At 34.9% G+C, this 19,510-nt stretch overlaps 1 protein-coding gene across 2 annotated transcripts; it reads right to left on the bottom strand.

Moving 5' to 3' along the window:
- Positions 1 to 10,345: 10,345 nt before the first annotated feature.
- On the bottom strand, positions 10,346 to 13,817 carry LOC143594234 (protein CYCLOPS-like). 2 transcript variants are annotated; one of them, XM_077073598.1, is made up of 11 exons: positions 13,618 to 13,817; positions 13,466 to 13,524; positions 13,254 to 13,391; positions 13,119 to 13,167; positions 12,982 to 13,034; positions 11,986 to 12,542; positions 11,627 to 11,670; positions 11,313 to 11,361; positions 10,902 to 10,950; positions 10,661 to 10,789; positions 10,346 to 10,569 (listed from the first exon to the last, which is right to left on the bottom strand). In XM_077073598.1, the coding sequence occupies exons 1-11, from the start codon at positions 13,813 to 13,815 to the stop codon at positions 10,446 to 10,448; spliced, it is 1,449 nt and encodes a 482-aa protein (XP_076929713.1). In that variant the 5' UTR covers positions 13,816 to 13,817; the 3' UTR covers positions 10,346 to 10,445. The 2 variants fall into 2 exon arrangements, with proteins under 2 accessions (XP_076929713.1, XP_076929715.1); XM_077073600.1 differs by having other exon boundaries at positions 11,313 to 11,358.
- Positions 13,818 to 19,510: the final 5,693 nt, after the last annotated feature.

Genomic DNA, 19,510 nt, shown 5'->3' with positions numbered 1-19,510 from the left:
GTGTTCTGATGCAGTGGGGCCGAGTCATGGCTTATGCCTTGCGGCAGTTAAAGCCTCACGAGGCGAATTATCCTACTCATGATTTGGAGCTGGCGGCGGTTGTGTTTGCACTTAAGTTGTGGTGACATTATTTGTACGGTGTCCCTTGTGTTATCTATACCGATCATAAGAGCTTAAAGTATTCCTTCGAGCAAAAAGGAATTGAATATGCATCAGCATCGGTGGCTGGAGTTGATTAAGGATTACAATTTGGAGATTATGCACCATCCCGGTAAGGATGTTTATATATAATTACAAGTATGTTCATATATACTTACAAGGATGTTTATATATAATTATAAGTATGTTCATATATACTTATAAGGATGTTTATATATAATTATAAGGATGTTTATATATAATTATAAGTATGTTCATATATACTTACAAGGATGTTTATATATAATTATAAGTATGTTTATATATACTTATAAGGATGTTTATATATAATTATAAGTATGTTCATATATACTTACAAGGATGCTTATATATAATTATAAGGATGTTCATATATGATTATAAGGATGTTTATATACATATACAAGGATGATTACTTATTATTGATGATGGCCTAACTGTTGTAACCCGTTTTATTTTTAAAACTCTTGGAATGATTATGACTAATATTAAAACTTGAACTCACTCAGCTCAAGCTAACTTTGTATGCATGTTAGTGTCAGTTTCAGGTTAGGAAGAGGATGTGTTTCCGCTTAGACGTGCACAAGGCTACTTGTACGGTGGAGGGCATACTTAGTCGGAACTTTTAATGATGGACACCTTTCTTTTAAAGCTTTATTAAATACATTGAAGTTTGGTTTTGGGCATAATTCCCGGGTTTTGGGAACTTGTTTTAATAATTATGATTTTTTGCTGAATTATACTCTGAAATGGTTTTCGAAATGAAATGAATTGTTTTGGGTTTAAGAATTTTGTAAGTTTCGTGTATGATCACCAACTGTAGGATTCCCGGGATTCGGGGTCTTACATTGTAATTTTAGGGTTTTTGGGAAGAAGATTAAGTTTGAGTATTATATATATATATATATATATATATATATATATATATATATATATATTCTGTTGTAAAACATAATAACAAATTAGAACAAATGGTAAGTCCTTGTGTGTGTGGATGTGAGGAACCGGGTTCGAACCCGGGTCAGGCCGTTTTCAACTTTATTTTTTTAGAAAGTCATTTTCTTTATTAATATTAATCAAAATAGATTATTATAAATTATTTAAAAATCAAATAAAATTGTTTTACTATAAATAAAATTATTTATAAATTAAAGTTTACCAAATTTCATCCAACAACCCAACTCTCTCATATTCGTAATGTTTTGTAAAGAAGAACCCGCTAATATTAGTTTTCTTTTCGCTAAACTTTATAAAACACAAAAAAAAACTATAAAGTCTTATCGTTAAAATCATGGCTTAGTAAACACCATAAAATTCTCATATTTAATCATAAGCGAGTAGTTGTAACAACGTGTAAATAATATTATATTATGATTCTTTTCGTTAAATCTCTAAAATAAATTTTTTATTTCCGATACTTCGTTAACTTTATAATTCTTTAAATTGTTAAAATCAGTTTATGTTTTATTACGATTCGTTTGCTTTAACTCTTCAACTGTAAATTCGGTAATGTTAATTCGTTAAACTATAATTTGTAAAACTTTAAATCGTTATCTTTAATTCGTTAAAAACTGTGATAGCTTTATAATTCTTTAACCTTAATTCGTTAACACAAATATTATTCGAGATATGACTTACTACTTAAAATATGTACCTTATAATATCGTAACGCTCATATTAGTGTTAAAAGTTATAATATTAAAATAATCCGTTAAAACTTGAAAATAATATAATAATGCCATAAAATGCAATATTCCATTAACCAAATTTATATAACCATTTCAATCTCGATAGTTAGATTTTGTTTTTTGTTTTAATTATAGTTTGAGAAGTTCAATCGCTTCGGATTCTTTAACGCACTTTTGGTTGCTTCGGTTTCGTTATCATGATTTCGGCTTTTATTGCATGTCTATCTTCGATTTCGCGGTGAGTTTCTCACACCCCCTTTTTAACGCTTTTACTTTTGCGGGTAGCATATATATCCTATTAAACGCAAATCGATTTTATACTTAGCTATTAAACTGCAATTCATATCGTGGACTTGTGTGTTATATGTGCTTACTTGATTATGTGCTAAGCAAGTGGTTGTCTCAATAAGTATGATCATATGCCCCCCCTTTGCACTCAGGACCATTTTGTTATGAGTGGAAAATGGACCCCCGATCCGAGTACGTTGGCTGTGGTCAACTGGAAAGGACATTGCATGCGAAGTAGTTTAATTATCACAAGTTTCATGGAATTGCAAGGTTTTTATGTATTTATTCAAACTTGTGGGAACTCACCAACTATTAAGTTAGTGGAACTTATTATATATATATGTTACAGGTACAAACATTAGAGGATGATACTTGGAGAATACACTAGACTTAGGTTACTTAAACAAATGGACAAAGTGATTATTGTATTTATATTTTCCTTGTATTCCTTATTGCAAACTTGTGTACTTGACTCGTAAATTAATTAATGATAATATTATGTGTTTTGAACAATCTGTACGTCACACTCAGGCGTTTCCGCTTTAGCCAGGGTGTTACAGAGATCATTCAAGCAACGGAGACGTAAAAGGACGTTGAAGTCCCACCGCCGGTTCCACAAGTTACTATTGCTAATTACTGGAGTGACTCTGATGATGAAATAGATGAAGAAGAGTGGGCTGCTTATCAAAGGTCATTGGTGAAGAAAGAAGAGACAGAGGATGAAGTGGATTTGGGAGCTTCACTTGAGTTGATGTTTGGTGTTGAAGAAGAGATAGAGGATGAAGTGGATTTGGGAGATTCAATTGATTTGATGTTTGGTGTTATAGAAGAGATAGAGGATGAAGTGGATTTGGGAGATTCACTTGAGTTGATGTTTGGTGTTGAGGAAGAGGTTGAGAATAAGTTGTGTAAGGAGGATGAGTTTTTGGATTTGGAGTTAGAAGGGTTGCCTGAGTACGATGAAATATGTGAGCTCGATTCGGAGGGTGACTTAGCATTTTTTGAATCCCTACTAGAAGATATAGAATGGTGATAGTAGAAGAACATCACAGCTGGCCCGTGACACTTATAATAAATGTTGCTCATAAATCAAGACCACGGGAGAAGGCGAAGAGAAGAGCATCCATGAACCGGAATAATTTTCAAGTCAGAAGATGGTCTACAGGAAAGAAAAAGCCATTGAAGTTTAAGAACGACCGGTCTTCTCGATACATGTCATGCGTCCGGTTCATGCCAGGTAAGTTTAAATTTTGGTGGTCTGGCTCGTTAAGGATTTTTAAATCATTTTTCAATTCCACCGAGAAAATTTGAATGTTTAACAAGTACCGGGTGGAACTGAACGGGTTAGATAGGGTACAGATCAATGGAGCTAGGGTTAGTTTATGTTATAACATAAGATATTACACTCTAGTCCCTCCAGATTGAAGTGTAAGGCAAAATGGAAGGAAGAGTTAGGTTCTTTAACGTACCGGGATGACGTAAAGGCTTCCGAAAAATGTCGGTTAAGTCCCGAGAGTTATACATACTTACACGCGCTAAATCATTAAATCGGAAGTTTGACGGGTGTTAAAAGTCCACCCCCCTTACAATGGGATTCGTCCCCGAATCCCGAGGCGACAGGAACAAATGCGGATACAGTCTCACCTGTCTAACCACCTTATTCCTCAAACGCCTCTCCTGACGGTCAAGAATAGCAATCGGTTGCTTAACGTAGTTCAGCTTACTGTCGAGTTCGATTTCATCAAGAGTCACATGGGCCTCATCATCCGCTAAGCATTTCCTCAGGTGGGACACATGGAAGGTAGAACAAGACCCAAGACCCACGATGTTCTTTTTTTGCAGCCAATTCTAAGCCTTAGAACTTCAATTCAAGGTACGTACTACGATTCCCCATGTCTTTTACATGTTAATTGATCCTTATATTGCGTGTATTGATCGAAAAACGTCTTGTTGTAGGCAAACCGGGTGGCTACCCAATTGAGCTTTTCCGGGGCTGTTTTGAGTGAGGTTTTCGCATCAAAATCCCACTAGGTATGACATGCACATCATATTATAATTTCATGGCCAATGGAGGTGTTTAGGTCGGTCAGTCGATTTTAGTTCAAAAACTAGGGTTTACCGGGTGTAGGATTGGCAATTGTTGAGTTTGATGCGTTAATTGATCGGATGACCGACCGAATCTGTTTGTACAGCCCTAAGGGGGTTTAAGGGCTGTGGAAAAATTAAATTTTTGATGCTCGGGGCTGTTTTGGTTAGTGCTTCATCAATCGAGTCGGCGGTGCGCGAATTTTCGTTTAAATGTTGAATTGAGAGTTGTAAAAAGGAACCGTCAACCCTATCAACTCGGGTGACATAATCAGGATGAATGAAAAGATTAAAATGGGAATTTGGTCCGTTTGGGGCTTATTCTTTTAACAAATGGTTTTAAGGTTTATTACGCGCGTATTCGACTCGATTTGATTACCCTTGGGCCTTGGGCCAAGTTGTTGGGCCTTGGGCCAAAGTGTTGGGCTTGAACGGCCCATTAGGCAAGAGTGTTCTTACGGTCTAGTTTAGTAACGCGTTGTGTATAATTTACAGGCCCTTGCTTGTGATTGTGCACTTAGGGATTTCCTAGCTCGTTGCAGGTGTTCGATTGATTTTAGGTGAGTTCATGATGCCCTTTTTACTCTTTTAAATTTTGGGCTAGAATGCACACCTAAGTGTTTTCCTACTGGATGATATGTTTTTAAACGATTTTATATAGGCTTGCTAGAATAGGGTAGGCCTTGGAATGTTAACATATATACATATATATAAATTATTGTTTGGCCTCTATTTGGCGAATGTTGTAGTCGTTTCGACTACTGAATGTTGTGCATGCCTACTTTGTGTTTGCATGCGCTGAATGTTACGTGTTTGGGTTGTACGTTTGCTCGACCCTGAATGTTATACGTGAATGTTACATATATATGTTGTTATATATATATATGTATTTAAAGGATGTTTACATATGTATGAGAATGTCTGGTCTTCGGTAATGATGACTTAATGAATGTACTCTTTTATTTTTACTTTAAAAACTTTTGGTATGATTATCATAATTTCCGTTACTGATAATATTTATTTAAAACTTGAACTCACTCAGCTCAAGCTGACTTTGTGTGCATGTTAGTGTGAGTTTCAGGTTAGGAAGAGGATGCCTTATCGCTTGGACGTGCACGGAGTTACTTGGACGGTGAAGAGCATACTGGAATGAAGAATGGTTTATGAACATTATATTTTCAAAGGACTTATAAAAGTTATATTTAATTTGGTTTTGGGCAAAATTCCCGGGTTTCAGGAACTTGTTTCATTTTTCATGTTTTCCGCTAAATTGACACTCTAATATGTTCGTTTTAATGGAAGGAACCGTTTTCAAGTTTAATTATTTTCATAAGTGTTTTGTATGAATACTAACTGTGGGGTTCCTGGGGTTCGGGACCTTACAATCTCTCTCATAATAATCTCATTGGGAATCAGGTAACATTGGAAACATTAAGAAATTATTGTCTATTGACTTATCTTCAAACAAGTTGACGGGGATGGTTCCACTAAGCATGGGTTCTATAACTAGTTTGGACTTTGTCGATTTGTCATACAACAACTTGTCAAAACAAATTCCAAGGTCAATTCAATTCTAGAGTTTTCAGCCATCAAGGTTTGCAGCAAATGAAGATCTATGTGATTTTCCAGTAACGAAGATTTGCCCGGATCGTGTCTCAGCAACCACCACTAAAACAAAAAAACAAAAAAAGAACAAGAAGACATGGTTTTACTTAGATGTAATGTGTGGTTTTGCAACTGGGATTTTTGGTATTATTGGGGCGTTGTTGTTCAAGAAGCAATGGAGGAGTCTTTTATAGATTTTCATAGTTTACGATGGACAACATATACGTTGTAGTGGTTTACAGTAAAGCTAAACAAGATGAGAGACGAGGACAAGACATCTAGATATTACAGAATACAAGAAACTGATGCATTTCTATTTTCATGAATAAAATTTCCCTTCGACTCTATTATTGTCCTTGTGCATTTTATATTTTTTTTAACACACCGGTAACACTTGAAGATTGATTCATATTAGGAACTATTTCAGACTACATTTTCACAAACTACCATAGAAAAAAAAATAAGGCTGAAACCTAACCATCACAAAATAGAGGTACATATTGTTGACACAACTAATTAATTTATATTTATCCTAATTCCTAAGTATTACGTAATTATAATAGAAGTTATGTTGTTAATGTGTAACCTAAGTTTGGGCAATTAATTACCCAAACAACACATCGATTCACCAAAGGGTTTTGCACCCTTTCGAACACTACAAATGCACCATTTGTAATTGAATGATCTTGAAATCAATATAAGAAATCCCTGTAACTATCATTTATACACATAAGCAAAGAATGTTGGGTCAATCTTGACGGGTCAAGTTCAGATTCAAAAGGCGGGTTAATTCGGGTCATGGATACGGGTCAGCAGAAGATTTGGTCCAGACGTGATCAAGTTTTCAGGAGGTAAAAATATGAATTGAAGGGTTCTAATTGACCGAGAATTTGGAAGTGAACGTGGGCTTTGTTGAAGACTTAGTAATTTGTTTTAGCTTATTTTTAAGAGTAATAGTTTACTGCACGTTTGCATTTGTTTATTATATAAAGTAGTCTAGGTTAACCCTTTTCAATAGAATACAACAAGCTTTCTTCATCACTTCACTAAAACTTTTCTTTTCTGCAATTTTTGTCTATACATCTTCTTCTACGTGAGTTGAGAGTGTGTTTAGTGTGTGTGTTTTCCTTGGGCCTGAACCAACATTTGGTATCAGAGCAAGGTGAAGAAAAGAGGGCCAGTTTGAGAGTCGTTTAGAAACCTCGAGAAAGCAAGGCAGCAGCCTTGGGGCTGCAGTCGCCAGAAAGTATGAAGAAAATAGGGTTTTGATTAACCCTATGGAAGAACGAGGAAGAAGGGTATAGCCCTTTGCAGCAGGTTTTTACTTTGATGGGGCTGTGATCTTATGATCACAGGCTGAAGAAAGTTGTACCGGCAGAGATGAGAAAGAAGATGATCTGTGTGATCAAGAAAGAGTTATGGGTGACCGTACGAAGATTCTATGTGAATCAACTGAGAAGATGAGATCAAGAGAAGATCCGTTCTATGTGAACAAGTTCTGTGTGAACAATAGGAGGAGTCAAATCTGTGTGATTCATGGTAAGAGAATAAGGAAAAGAATTAACAAACGATCTAGGTGATCGTAGAATGATTCTAAGTGAGTCATGTACAGACGGACACAGAAAAGAATTCTGTGTGAACCGAACACGGTTCTGAGTGAGCCGAAGAGAAAAGAAAGTAAGAGACCGGAGATTCCATGTGAATCGTGAATGAAAGACCGATCGATCTGTGTGATCAAGTAAAGACCGGCTGCTACATACAGCTGCAACGAGACCGAAGAGAGAGACTGACACGTTGGAGAAGAACCGATGTGTAGAGAGACCGCTGCCGGAAGTGAACTCCGATGGGAAAAAAGAAGACCGTGGTCGAATTATTTTCTGGCATAAGACCGACAAGTCGCAAAAGAAGGCGACAACTAGACCGTGAAGACCGATAAAGCTGCAAAGGACCGGCGGCTTAGAGAAAGTGTAGACCGATGACCGGAAGTGGTGACCGGAGACCGAATGATCACCTAAGAAAGAAAGAAGACCGAAGGAGGTAAACGACCGATGGTTTGCCTGAGAAAGAGAGACCGGGTATCGAGTACGGAGTACTTGGTTTGCAAATCAGAGAATGTTTCAAGGATGACTGGAGATGACCATGATATATGGTGTGTATGCATGATATCATGTGTATGAAGAATGGAATTTTGGTCATGCGAAGCAACTTAGCAAGATAAAGCTGAAGAGACCGCAAGTAAGTAAACTCATTCTAGTTAGCAAAACCGGACCCGTATGATTCGTTTAGCAAGAGCAAGAGCCGAGTCATGTGTAACTCGTAGCAAGTAGCGAAACCGAAGTCAAGATTAAGGGGGTGAATGTTGGGTTAATCTTGACGGGTCAAGTTCGGATTCAAAAGGCAGGTTAATTCGGGTCATGGATTCGGGTCAACAGAAGATTTGGTCCAGACGTGACCAAGTTTTCAGGAAGTAAAAATATGATATGAAAGGTTCTAATTGACCGAGAATTTGGAAGTGAACGTGGGCTTTGTGGAAGACTTAGTAATTTGTTTTAGCTTATTTTTAGGAGTAATACTTTACTGCACGTTTGCATTTGTTTATTATATAAAGTAGTCTAGGTTAACCCTTTTTTAGTAGAATACAACAAGCTTTCTTCATCACTTCACTAAAACTTTTCTTTTCTGCAATTTTTGTTTATACGTCTTCTTCTATGTGAGTTGAGAGTGTGTTTAGTGTGTGTGTTTTCCTTGGGCCTGAACCAACAAAGAATTCTTTTTCAATATGGATCTACACTTTAAATTGTTGTGATAAATTCTCTCTCTCTATGTGTGTAATATTAGTTAAAAACATTGTATATAATTATGCCTTTCTTTTTTTTGAAAATGTAGAAAATATTCTGTAAGTTTGATGATCTTCTGGGAGTCAATATTATATTTAAAGAAAAGTTTAGATTAAATCGAAACAAAAGGCAAGCGGGCAACAAGCTGCGCCGCTACCCCTTTTTGAATCGCAAAACCCAATCTTTTAAAAACTATATTTGCTGATCTTAGAGTCATAACATTACTATGCATGACCCGCTGAACACGGAAAGTAGCTCCACAGCTTCAGGCGCGAGGAAACCAAAAGTATCAAAAGCAAAAGGAATAAATACATGTTGGTTGTCAAGACACGCATTTTCATGTTTTGCCACCTTACCTGAAGCAGCTTTTAATGCGGCTTGACTGACTGCGAAACCACTACTCCCTAAGCTCACCAAAGGAGAAACCTCTGTTAAATCCACACACACGTGTTTCCCTCCTATCCATCCAAACACCAAAATCCTCAGCCGGTTGAAGAGATGATCTTCCCTCCGATGAGTCAGTCAGGAAATTCACAGGTGCTTCTTTCTTAACAGAAATTCCAACTTGCCTAAATATATCAAAGAGCACATCCCTAACCAGATCGTGTCGGTACTTGAACCCCGTGAGCTCTTTACAGTGCACCGCGTGCTCCCCATATGAGTCTAAACACGCCTTACGAAAAACAGGACATATCTCATCAACCGGAAATAGAGGAATCATGAGGCGATACATAAGGATACTACGATACTCCACTAGAGACATATGCTGGCCTAACCCATCTATAGGGATAGCAAGAAGAAAATCTTGAGCATGTGGTGCTTGTAGACACTCAAAAATGGCTTTTTGTCTGCTTGTCATGTTAAAGTGTGACGTGTGACTCCATGTCGTGAACAATTTTACTAAAAAGAGCGCTCGCCAATGCATGCTGCGCTTTAGAGGGGGCGGTCTCTTTGTTAGAGAAACTGCTAAAATCGACGCTTGGAATCATATCACGAAGACAAGCCAGAGCACAAGAATAATCAGAATCCATCCCACATATACCACTGTCTCGCAAAATGTGATCCTGAAGCACCCACGATTGGGCTCTCAAGGCCACAAACGCATAAGAGGAAGCCTCTACTGCCGAATACAACCCCAAATCCCCATTCTTAATGGGTAAGGAAGCAAGTCGCCATTGGAGGTCTCCAAAGAAAAGACCTCCACAAACTACAATGTCCTCGATCGCCTCACGCATTCCCTTGTCGAAAAACATCGCTGCCTCCATCATGTGTACAGGTTGGCATGTTCTCAAACCGAAGAAAAGTTTAGCAATACCCATACATGATCGAAGCAAAAGTAACTCACTCTGCGGGTCACCAAGTTTTGGGAGAAGACGCATCAAATCAACAGCATTAGTAGCTCTCTTCTTTGCCAAACCCTTAATAAACCCGGTACCTTTACTAACAGCTCCCCCAAGAAGCTAGTATTAATACACAATTGTAATTGTAACCAAGCGATATCTTAATACATTTATACTTTTACACTTATCACTGTAAGTTTTCATCATCTCTCTTGAATAACTCTCATTTACTACTGGTCTTATAATCCTTAACCTTGAGGCCCGTCCTGATCCATACTCATATGGGTTAAGATTTGCTTTATCATATATTAATGTGTTTTAAGTGTGTCAAATGTAAACATGATCCATAGACATATATCAAATATAAATACTAGTTGTGCATGATTGTTAAATATCAATCTTGACCACAATCATGTCAAAAGTTTTCACATCTTATCTTGTTCAGATAATATCCGTTCGATCTCTTCTAAAAGGCGTTCCTTTTCATCTCTCATCTCTTCGTTTTGCTTCTGGAGTTCTTCAATCTGCTTGGTTTGTTCAGAATCCTTCCTGAAATGTGTAAGGGAGTGTTTGGATAATTAGTGTAGGCTTGAATACATAGATTCAAGTGTAAGGGGGTGTTTGATCAGTGTGATTGTACCTATTCATGAAAGCCAAATTAAGTTTAAGCGATCGCACTTCTTTCTCGAGATTTTCACATCGTTTGAGAATAGACTGCATGTCTGATGAAGTTGCGGGTGTGTGAGTTCTTCCCTTTGCTTCTGCCATCCTATATCATCATCATCATCATCACACATTATGTTAGTGAAAACATTTGTTCGTAATAAGAATATATCTTATAGATTTTAAATAGTTCAACAAAATAGAGATAGTATTACTACTTTCGTGACCTTTCTACTCTGCGTTTCTTGGTAGGATCCCAGCTGTCGACTGCATAAATTAAGAAAATGTTACAAAGTTGCATATTTTAAGTTTTCTTGTTCAAGCAAAGGAAAATGAGTTAAAAAAATTATCACACTGAAGTATGAATAAAATAACAGATATGAAAGTGTATTTCCATTCAGGAATAGCCAACAACAAAACTGGAGCTATTTAGGAAAAAAAATGTATATTCTAAGAGTTAAGCTTAAAAACTAATTTATTTTTCAGCAAAACTTTAGAATTATTTCTCACTAATTATAACAAAGTCCAGGTTAATTAACCGAAAAGCCTTGGTGAATTATGTGATAATAATAAAAGTTTTCAACTTTAAAGGTGGAAATGAGATAGATGCACATAAACTCCAAATTCACCTGAGGCAGCCGATGTTACTGATCCAAACCGGATTAAATATTTCTTCTGCTGGAATTCACAACCAATAAATAATTAGTATGGCATAACATAATTTTATTAATCTTATTCTCAGGTACTGTAAACTATTACAGTACAGTACTTGAAAATAAAATTAATAACTAGTAAAGTTTCATGAAAATTGTTACCATTTCCATTTGGGATGTGTTTTTTTTAATTTTTTTTACTGAAAATTTCGTGTATTGTTTATAGAAAGTTTCAAATTCTATTTGCACACCATCAGTATGACTTGATCAAACAACTAGTAAAGTCAAACCTTGCGGTCCTCTTGTTGATTATTATGCATTTGTTCCATTGAATCTGTGAACCAATAGAGAAAAGTGAAATACTAAATAAAGTATTCCTAATACCACCATCATGAATACATTAAACTAACCAATACACCCAACAAACTAACCAACTCAAACTCTGTAGCAACTTTAACCTTATCTTGTTTCACATGTGAAATAATTAGAATTAACCTTTCAAGTTATATATGTGTTATGGTAAACGAGTTGGTATGGGTTATGCTTTGCCTAGCACGTGCTAAACGTGTAATCTTAGTAATTTTGACCCAAATCTGTAACCCGCCCATCTGTCACCTCTAATTATAATATCATCTACATTTACCTGTACATTTAACTGGTGCCTGACCGGAGTTGGTGGGCCCGTCACATACATCAAAACCACTTGACATTACAGGTGCAGCAGCAGATGACTCACTCTGTGAAGGTTCTCTCGACGCAAAACTCATCTGAATCTGATTAGTGGGGGCCACAAAGTTTTCCATGCCAGCATCTAAAGACCCTTGAACTGCCTGAAACAACCACCTTGGATCTTGTACAGTTTCTTGTACCTCATGATTATGAATTTCATTTAAGTTATTAACATTTGAATAGTCAAAGACTTGTTGTTGACCACTATAATAACCTAAAGAGCCATCTTCAAGTTCGACCGCTTCTTTTTCTATATGGTTGCTAAGTTTCTTGCGCTCTAAGGTACCCTTTAGCATGCTTACAACAGAAGAAACCTTATCTAAATGGTGGTTCGGAATATTATACAAAGAAGCCTCATTGAATGAATCATGGTTGGTCGATTCTTGTTTTAATTGGTTGACCCGACTTCCTGATGCAGTATGCATTGCTTCCATACCCATTGCTGTTTGGGAGTTTTGCATTGCAACATACCTCCTTCTGTAATATGTAGAATGTCAATTCAACTAATTAATGTGACATAAAGTAACGGGTTTAGGGTTTAGGGTTGAATCGCCCAAAATTTTAAACTTTTGTCAATAACTATTCTGTCAAAATGATTACTAATAACTATATTATTTCAAATATAATCAATTTTTAGAAAAATATTTAGGAATGCATTAAAAATAGTAAAATACCCTCTGGAAGCAACCGCTGTTCTTTGGGATAGAGGCACGATTTGCCTACATCTTATCCTCCCTAGACCCTGCTAATAGTTTTGCTATTGATGTAATTTTTACTAGGTATGTTTGTTGTTGTTGTTGTCATTTATTTTATCAGTTTGACCAATTATAATGAAATCAATAATTACATAATCTGAATTAATTCATGTATAGGGAAAAGGTTGAAATTTCCACCACTAAATTTCAAAAGGTATTACCTTAACTCGGAGGAGCGACTTCTCGTCATTGGTTGAGAACTATGAAACCATGCCTTGTAGAAAAAAAAATAAATACATTTTGATTGTCTCATAATCATCTTCACAATTAAATATGTAAAGTTTTTATATAAACAAACCTTAGCTAAAAATAAGTTGCTAGCCTGCAACCCGCTTTCCGCCACATTCCTGATAGAAATATCAAAATTATATACTTTTTTATATATAAAAACATTTTTGGAAAACAAATAATTTACCACTAGACTGCGTACTACCTAATGGAATCGTCATTTATGTCACTTGAGGATTCACCAACTTCTACTAAACTTTGTGGAAGCAGATTCTCATTACTTTGTTTTCGTTCAACGACCCCATTTTGATGAGTAGATAAAGTAGCTTGATCAGCAAGCATCCTGTGGTCAACGGCAATATCAATACATAAACCATTGGTCAACTTCGAGACACGAAACTTGAACAACAAACTTACATCCGTGATAACTGTCGCGAGCGATTATGAACTAAACTTGTTGGATTGTGGCCTTGATTCTGATAACCAAATAACATATTATCAATCAAAAAATTAAAGAATAGCAAAATAACAAAAGGTTATGCAGTTATAATTAAAATAGAACCACTTACTTCTGCAGTGGTTAGCCAATTCTTGAAAAGCTCTTCGCTATCGGCCCTGAAATTATTACTAAGATTCTTGAAACCGAGCATCTCCATCGTCGGTGACGGCATGCCAACCGAGCTTTCCATTAAGGTTCTTATGAACATATCTTCACTTGTGTTTCTATACAAATCTGAATGATCTCCCTCTGTCCCATTATTAATCATAATATTATATAATAGAAGATCTGAAACAATTATTAAGGATATATGTTGTTGGTGTCTATTGTTCCAAGTACTGAACTTATGTGAAATAGATAACGGGAAGGACAGCTATTAAAGTGTCAAGAAGCAATCCTAGAGTTTAACCATTCAAAAGTCAAAAACAGAATAATAAAGTAATAAGTAGCCTGGCGTATAAGAAAGGATATATATACGCGTATTGTTTTACTTGCATATTAAAACACACCTGAATTGTCGGATCTTTGACTGCAAATTCCCAGATTCCCTCTACTCTACATTTGTCTCTTCTTACCGGTTTCAAACACTCAATAAGAACATGTGTACATTTCTCTATTAACTTCGATACTCATCCAATCAGGGCTGGCTATATCCGAAGTTTCGTGTAGCCTAAGCTAGCCAGTACTGTGTTTGTTTATGTTGAATGCACAATTTTGTGTAATCGGGTGTTTGGTTTAAAAGAATTAGTCTGTTTAAAAATAGCATAATTGAGTCGTTTAAAAACAGCATTCATAGATCGTGAGGTCATCGCATTACTATGCATGACTTGTTCAGTTGGACACGGCCAGACGCTAGGAAACCAAAAGTATAAAAATACGAAGGGTGTAAACATGTGCTGGTGTCTTCTCGTGTTTGGTCGCTTTGCATAGGGCGGCTTTTAATGCAGCTTGATCCATTGTGAAAAAACTACTGCCCAAGCCCACAAGAGATGAGACCCCTGTAGGCCATCCATTTATGCTTAAGACCTGAAAGGCGCTAGGTGGTCGCCCATCCATTTACGCGCAAATCGTTAAATCTTTGTGGGGTCCTTGTTGTCACCATGTGATTCATTAATTAATCTACATACAGTTAGAGATGGATTGCTGTACACATACAACATTGAAGAACATAACACAATGGTGTTGACAATTTGAGTATATGGTGCATAATGATTGGTATAATAGTTTATGAGACACTTGTTGGATTAAAGAAATGGGAATTATGACGGAAAAACTTTTTGTGATGGTGAAAGCCATGAAAAAGATGGGTGCAGCTGCCGAATATAGTGTATAAGTTTTGAGAAATTTCAAAATGTAGTTGTTGAAATGGCATTTTCATCTTTAACTTGTGTGTCATCAACATTGGAATTTTCAAATCCTTCAAAAATCAAAATAATATATTGTCATTGACAAAAAGTGGTTCGGATTAGTTGAATTTTGATATTCTATTATATTACTTTTCATTGCTTTTGTTAAGCTTAATATGTTAACATTTTGTTTTCGGTGTAAAAAATAATAATCTAATATTAAATAAAGATTTTCCTTTTGTGATGAAAATTGAAAGTTTGTAACTTTGTTAGCTATATTACAATTTAATATAAGTTAAAGGACTGTTCTTGCAAATTGCAATTTCACTTAAGCTAACTGCTTAATCATTTTGCTTAAGTTCTCTTTTGAGGAAAAAGGAAAGTATAAAGAAATCTCAGTGAATTCACAGTCTATCCTTCGTTTTCTGTGACGGATGTTCTTATAATGTAGGGAGTAGTTTAGGGTATTGTAAGTATAGAAGAAAGAAAATTAAGTGATTTTTATGTATATTTGCAAAGCTATTGTTCACCCCTTATAAGATTTTAATATTTTTTGAAAATAGTTGTGATTGGTGAAGGAGAGAGAATTTAATGATAAAATATAATAAATATATTATTTAATTGAAATTAAAGAGGAAATATAATTTTTTTCAATGTAATTTTGGATTTTTAGATAAAAGAAGGGACGGGAATGCTCTTAGAAGTAGATTCAATACAAGTGAAGGTAGAATTTGTTAGATGGATTTTTAATCTAATACTTAATTATCACAAAATAACTCAGAAATAATTAAGATTATGTGTAGAGTTATTGATGGAATTTTGATTGAAAGCAAATTTTGTGAAATTTTGTGTTACAAATAAAGTGGAATAAATAATTTGAATGGAAATCCAAAGCTTAACGGTAAGAATTCTAAATTTAAATAGAAAATATTGATCTTTTAAAAAACAAAAAATTGAAATAAAACAAAATGACTTCACATGGCAACAAAGGGATCGATCAAACTCATTTTGATTATTATTTAAACAAACCAGTTGGGCCAGTTGAAATTGAACAAATTTATGCGTAAATTCAGCTTTTGTATTTAAGATACGAATTGCATGTTGCTAAAGCAAATACCGTTGGAGAATGCGATTCCGGTAATATGTACCTTATTATCAGGGAATTTTAGGTAGATACGATAGAGAAGAAAATGAGAGTTTGAGAGAGCACACACACTAAAGAGTATTTTAGAGCAAATTACTGTTTGCGTCCCTGTGGTTTTAGGACGGAGACACAATGAGTCCCCGAAAAAAATTTGAACTGGTTGAGTCCCCGTGATTTCTGAAATGAACAATTTGAGTCATGTGGTTTCAGAAACGAACAATTTGAGTCCCTGTGGTTTCAGTAAAATGAAAGTTTACCCTGAAATTTAAGTAAAGGCAGGGACTTAAATGATTCATTTTTGAAACCACAGGGACTCAACCAGTTCAAAAAAAATTTTGGAAACTCATTATGCCTCCGCCTTAAAACTACGGGGACGCAAACAGTAATTTTCTCAGTATTTTATTATCTTCTGAATTGGGTTTAACAATGTATTGTTCGCGCGCGCGCACGCACACACAAACACACACACACACACATATATATATACACTAGGTTTTATCCCCGTATTACGGGGGTTGTTCTACAGTTTTCGTTTCTAATATTTGTATATTTTATTGATTTTAATTTTATTTATTGTAAAAAAGTTAATAATATACTTAGGGTTTAATGATTAAAGGTATTCACAAATTAATGAGATGTTATAACCTATTTAAAAGCTATCTGGGTTTAGTGAAACCCAGGACCCGCTTATTTTTTTTACTATAAATTGTTTCTTAATTATAAAAATAATATCTTTTTTTTAAATCGGATATTAATTTTTAAAATATCCTTATTTTATAGGATTTTCATATCAAATATTTGGTAAGATTAATTTTTAATTTTATGAGATGTTATAATCCATTTAAGGGTTATTTGGGTTTAGTGAGACCCATACGTGAATTTGGGTCAAATGCATGAGAAACCTCCATTTACAAATAAAACAATCTGGTGGTTTGAAAGGATGTAGGGAGCAACCAGAGAGCTTTTAAAGGTTTCATTTATATATATTTAAGATATGATGATGAAAGGGTTTCAAAAATAAATGAGATGTTATAACCTGCTTCAAAAGCTATCTGGGTTTGATGAGAACCATGACCCGACTTATTTTTTTACTATAAAATTATTTCTTAATTATAAATAATATCTTTCTTTTTTTTTTAAATCAGATATTACTTTTTAGTATATCCCTATTTTATAAGATTTTCATATCAAATATTTGGTGAGATTAATTTTTAATTTAATGAGATGTTATAACCCGTTTAAGGGCTATCTGGGTTTGGTGAGACCCATACCATGAATTTGGTTAAATGCATGATAACCCTCCATTTACAAGTAAAGTAATCTGGTGGCTTAACAAAATGTAGTGAGCAACCAGAGAGTTTTTAAAGGTTTCGTTCATATATATTTAAGATTATAGATAGTATCCCTCATTCAATTATGAGATATACTATTAATAGGGTTTTAGCCACCCCCTCCCCGCGTTACGAGGTTTTATTTAGGTTTTCGTTTTTAATCGCTTTGTTATTTTATACTTTGTAATGATTTGTTTTATTTTCTAACGTAGTTTTGTTTTAATTTAATACGTATATAGTAATTTGTTACATTAATTATGTTTATTTAACATTATGGCTCTTTTAATTGAGATGTGTAGGTTTCTTAGATTTTTAACGAACCAACATAAACGAACACAAATATGCTGGTTTTTTTAAAGTGAACAAACATGAACAGAAATATTTGTCTTATGAAAAATGGTCGGTTGATGTAGGCTACGATGGTAGTTGATACATGATAGGGGAGGTTGACGATGGTGGGTGATAAGCATAAGTAAATCGGTGATTGAGAGGATAGACAAGCAACATAAAATATGTAGATGAGAGAAATTATATTAAGGTTTGATGTTAAAAGAATTTCACAAAAAAATGAGGTTTTATAACCTGTTTAAGGGTCATCCGGGTTTGGTGAAACCCATGACCCGTGAAAATTATCGTTTGATGATTAAGGGGTTTTACAAACAATTGAGATGTTATAACCCGTTTAAGAATTATCTGGGTTTGATGAGACCCATGAGCCGCGAAAATTATTGTTTGTTGATGAAATGTTTTATAAATAAATAAGATGTTATAACCGGTTTAATGATTATCTAGGTTTGGTAAGACCCATACCCACGAATTTGGGTCAAACGCATAAGAAGACACCATTCAAGATGAAGCAATCTGGTGGCCCGCGAGGGGGTGGGAAGCAACCAAATCGCGACACGTAGGATTTTTATGTAGGTAATTATAATATATATATAGGGGATGACATTTTGAGAACCTTGTTGAGTTTTAAGAATTGAAGAACTATATTCTTAACCACACTTTTAATTAAATAGATTAGATTGTGTGGTTGAGATTAAATATGATTAAAAAAATTTAAGTAGGAGAGAGAATAAAGATTTAAGTTATTACACTATTTTTACGTCCGTTACACATATGTAAAAAGTCGACTCGATGCATAAAAAATTATGTAATTTTTTTACGTATATGTAACCTACATATATTACGTATGTGTAAAAAAATTAAAAAAAAAATTGTTACATTGAGTTCTTTCAAGTTCTAAAAACTCAAAGTGGTTCTCATTTAAAATCTCTCTCTCATATATATATATATATATATATAGAATGAAAATCCATTTGAATTGTGAAAACCCGTGGAAACCATATGTAACATCGTCTTTTTATTACATGTAATATATGTTGTTTCATTTAATACAAAACATCGAAAACATAGAAAAAATGTTTTGCTATTTTTTTACATTTTTTTAGTAATTTTTATATATGTTTTCAGGCTAGAGTAAATGTAAATAAACTTTTACATTTTTTATTGACTTTAATTGTGGACCACAAGATTTAATCTTTAATTAAAAACATGTGTTTGAGAATGAGTTTCTAGAGTTTTCACAACTCAAGTATATATATATATATATATATCAGTGATGTCGCTAATAATGGTCCCCCACAGGGACCACTTCCTGTCACTATCATGAAAGTTTTCCAGATGTCTTGTAGATCTGCTGGTGGGTAGCTCTGTTATGTTGATGCGATGCTGTTGGCTTGGTTGTGTCGATTAGGGGTGTTCAAAAACGGATATCAGAAGTTTTGGATATCCGAACTTTGAATATCAGGACATTTCGAATAGTGGAATTCACTATCCGAATCCGAATTTCGGATATCCGATCGAATAGTGATTCGAATATCCGAAAGAAAATCTGGAAAAAAAAAATAAAAATAACACAAACTACCCGTTTTAATCCAACAACCATGTTTTCAATCCAAAAACCTAAACAAGCAAATAGCATCCGGGTTCCAATCCAGTAACCTAAACATAAATTGTTCAAAGTACCTCCATACGTTCATTCGCCGCCGCCACCGCCGCCGCCGCCGTCGAACCGGAAACCCTAACCAAAAATGGTGAAAATGACGAAAAAACGAAAAAGATGAAGATGATTACGAAGAA

The sequence above is a fragment of the Bidens hawaiensis genome, unplaced genomic scaffold, assembly GCF_021521415.1.
Source record: "Bidens hawaiensis isolate Kalapana, Puna unplaced genomic scaffold, B.hawaiensis_p1.1 tig00001692_1, whole genome shotgun sequence".
Taxonomy (NCBI): Eukaryota; Viridiplantae; Streptophyta; class Magnoliopsida; order Asterales; family Asteraceae; genus Bidens; species Bidens hawaiensis.
This window is presented reverse-complemented; position numbering and strand designations above follow the sequence as displayed.

Bases quoted from the DNA above. Each gene is read 5' to 3' on its own strand.
- LOC143594234 (XM_077073598.1), bottom strand. From the start codon at position 13,815: ATGATTAATAATGGGACAGAGGGAGATCATTCAGATTTGTATAGAAAC. The intron at 13,525-13,617 runs GTAAGTGGTTCT...TTTGGTTATCAG, and splicing joins ATTGGCTAACCACTGCAGAA to AATCAAGGCCACAATCCAAC. The intron at 10,951-11,312 runs GTGAATTTGGAG...TAATTTATGCAG, and splicing joins AGTAACATCGGCTGCCTCAG to TCGACAGCTGGGATCCTACC.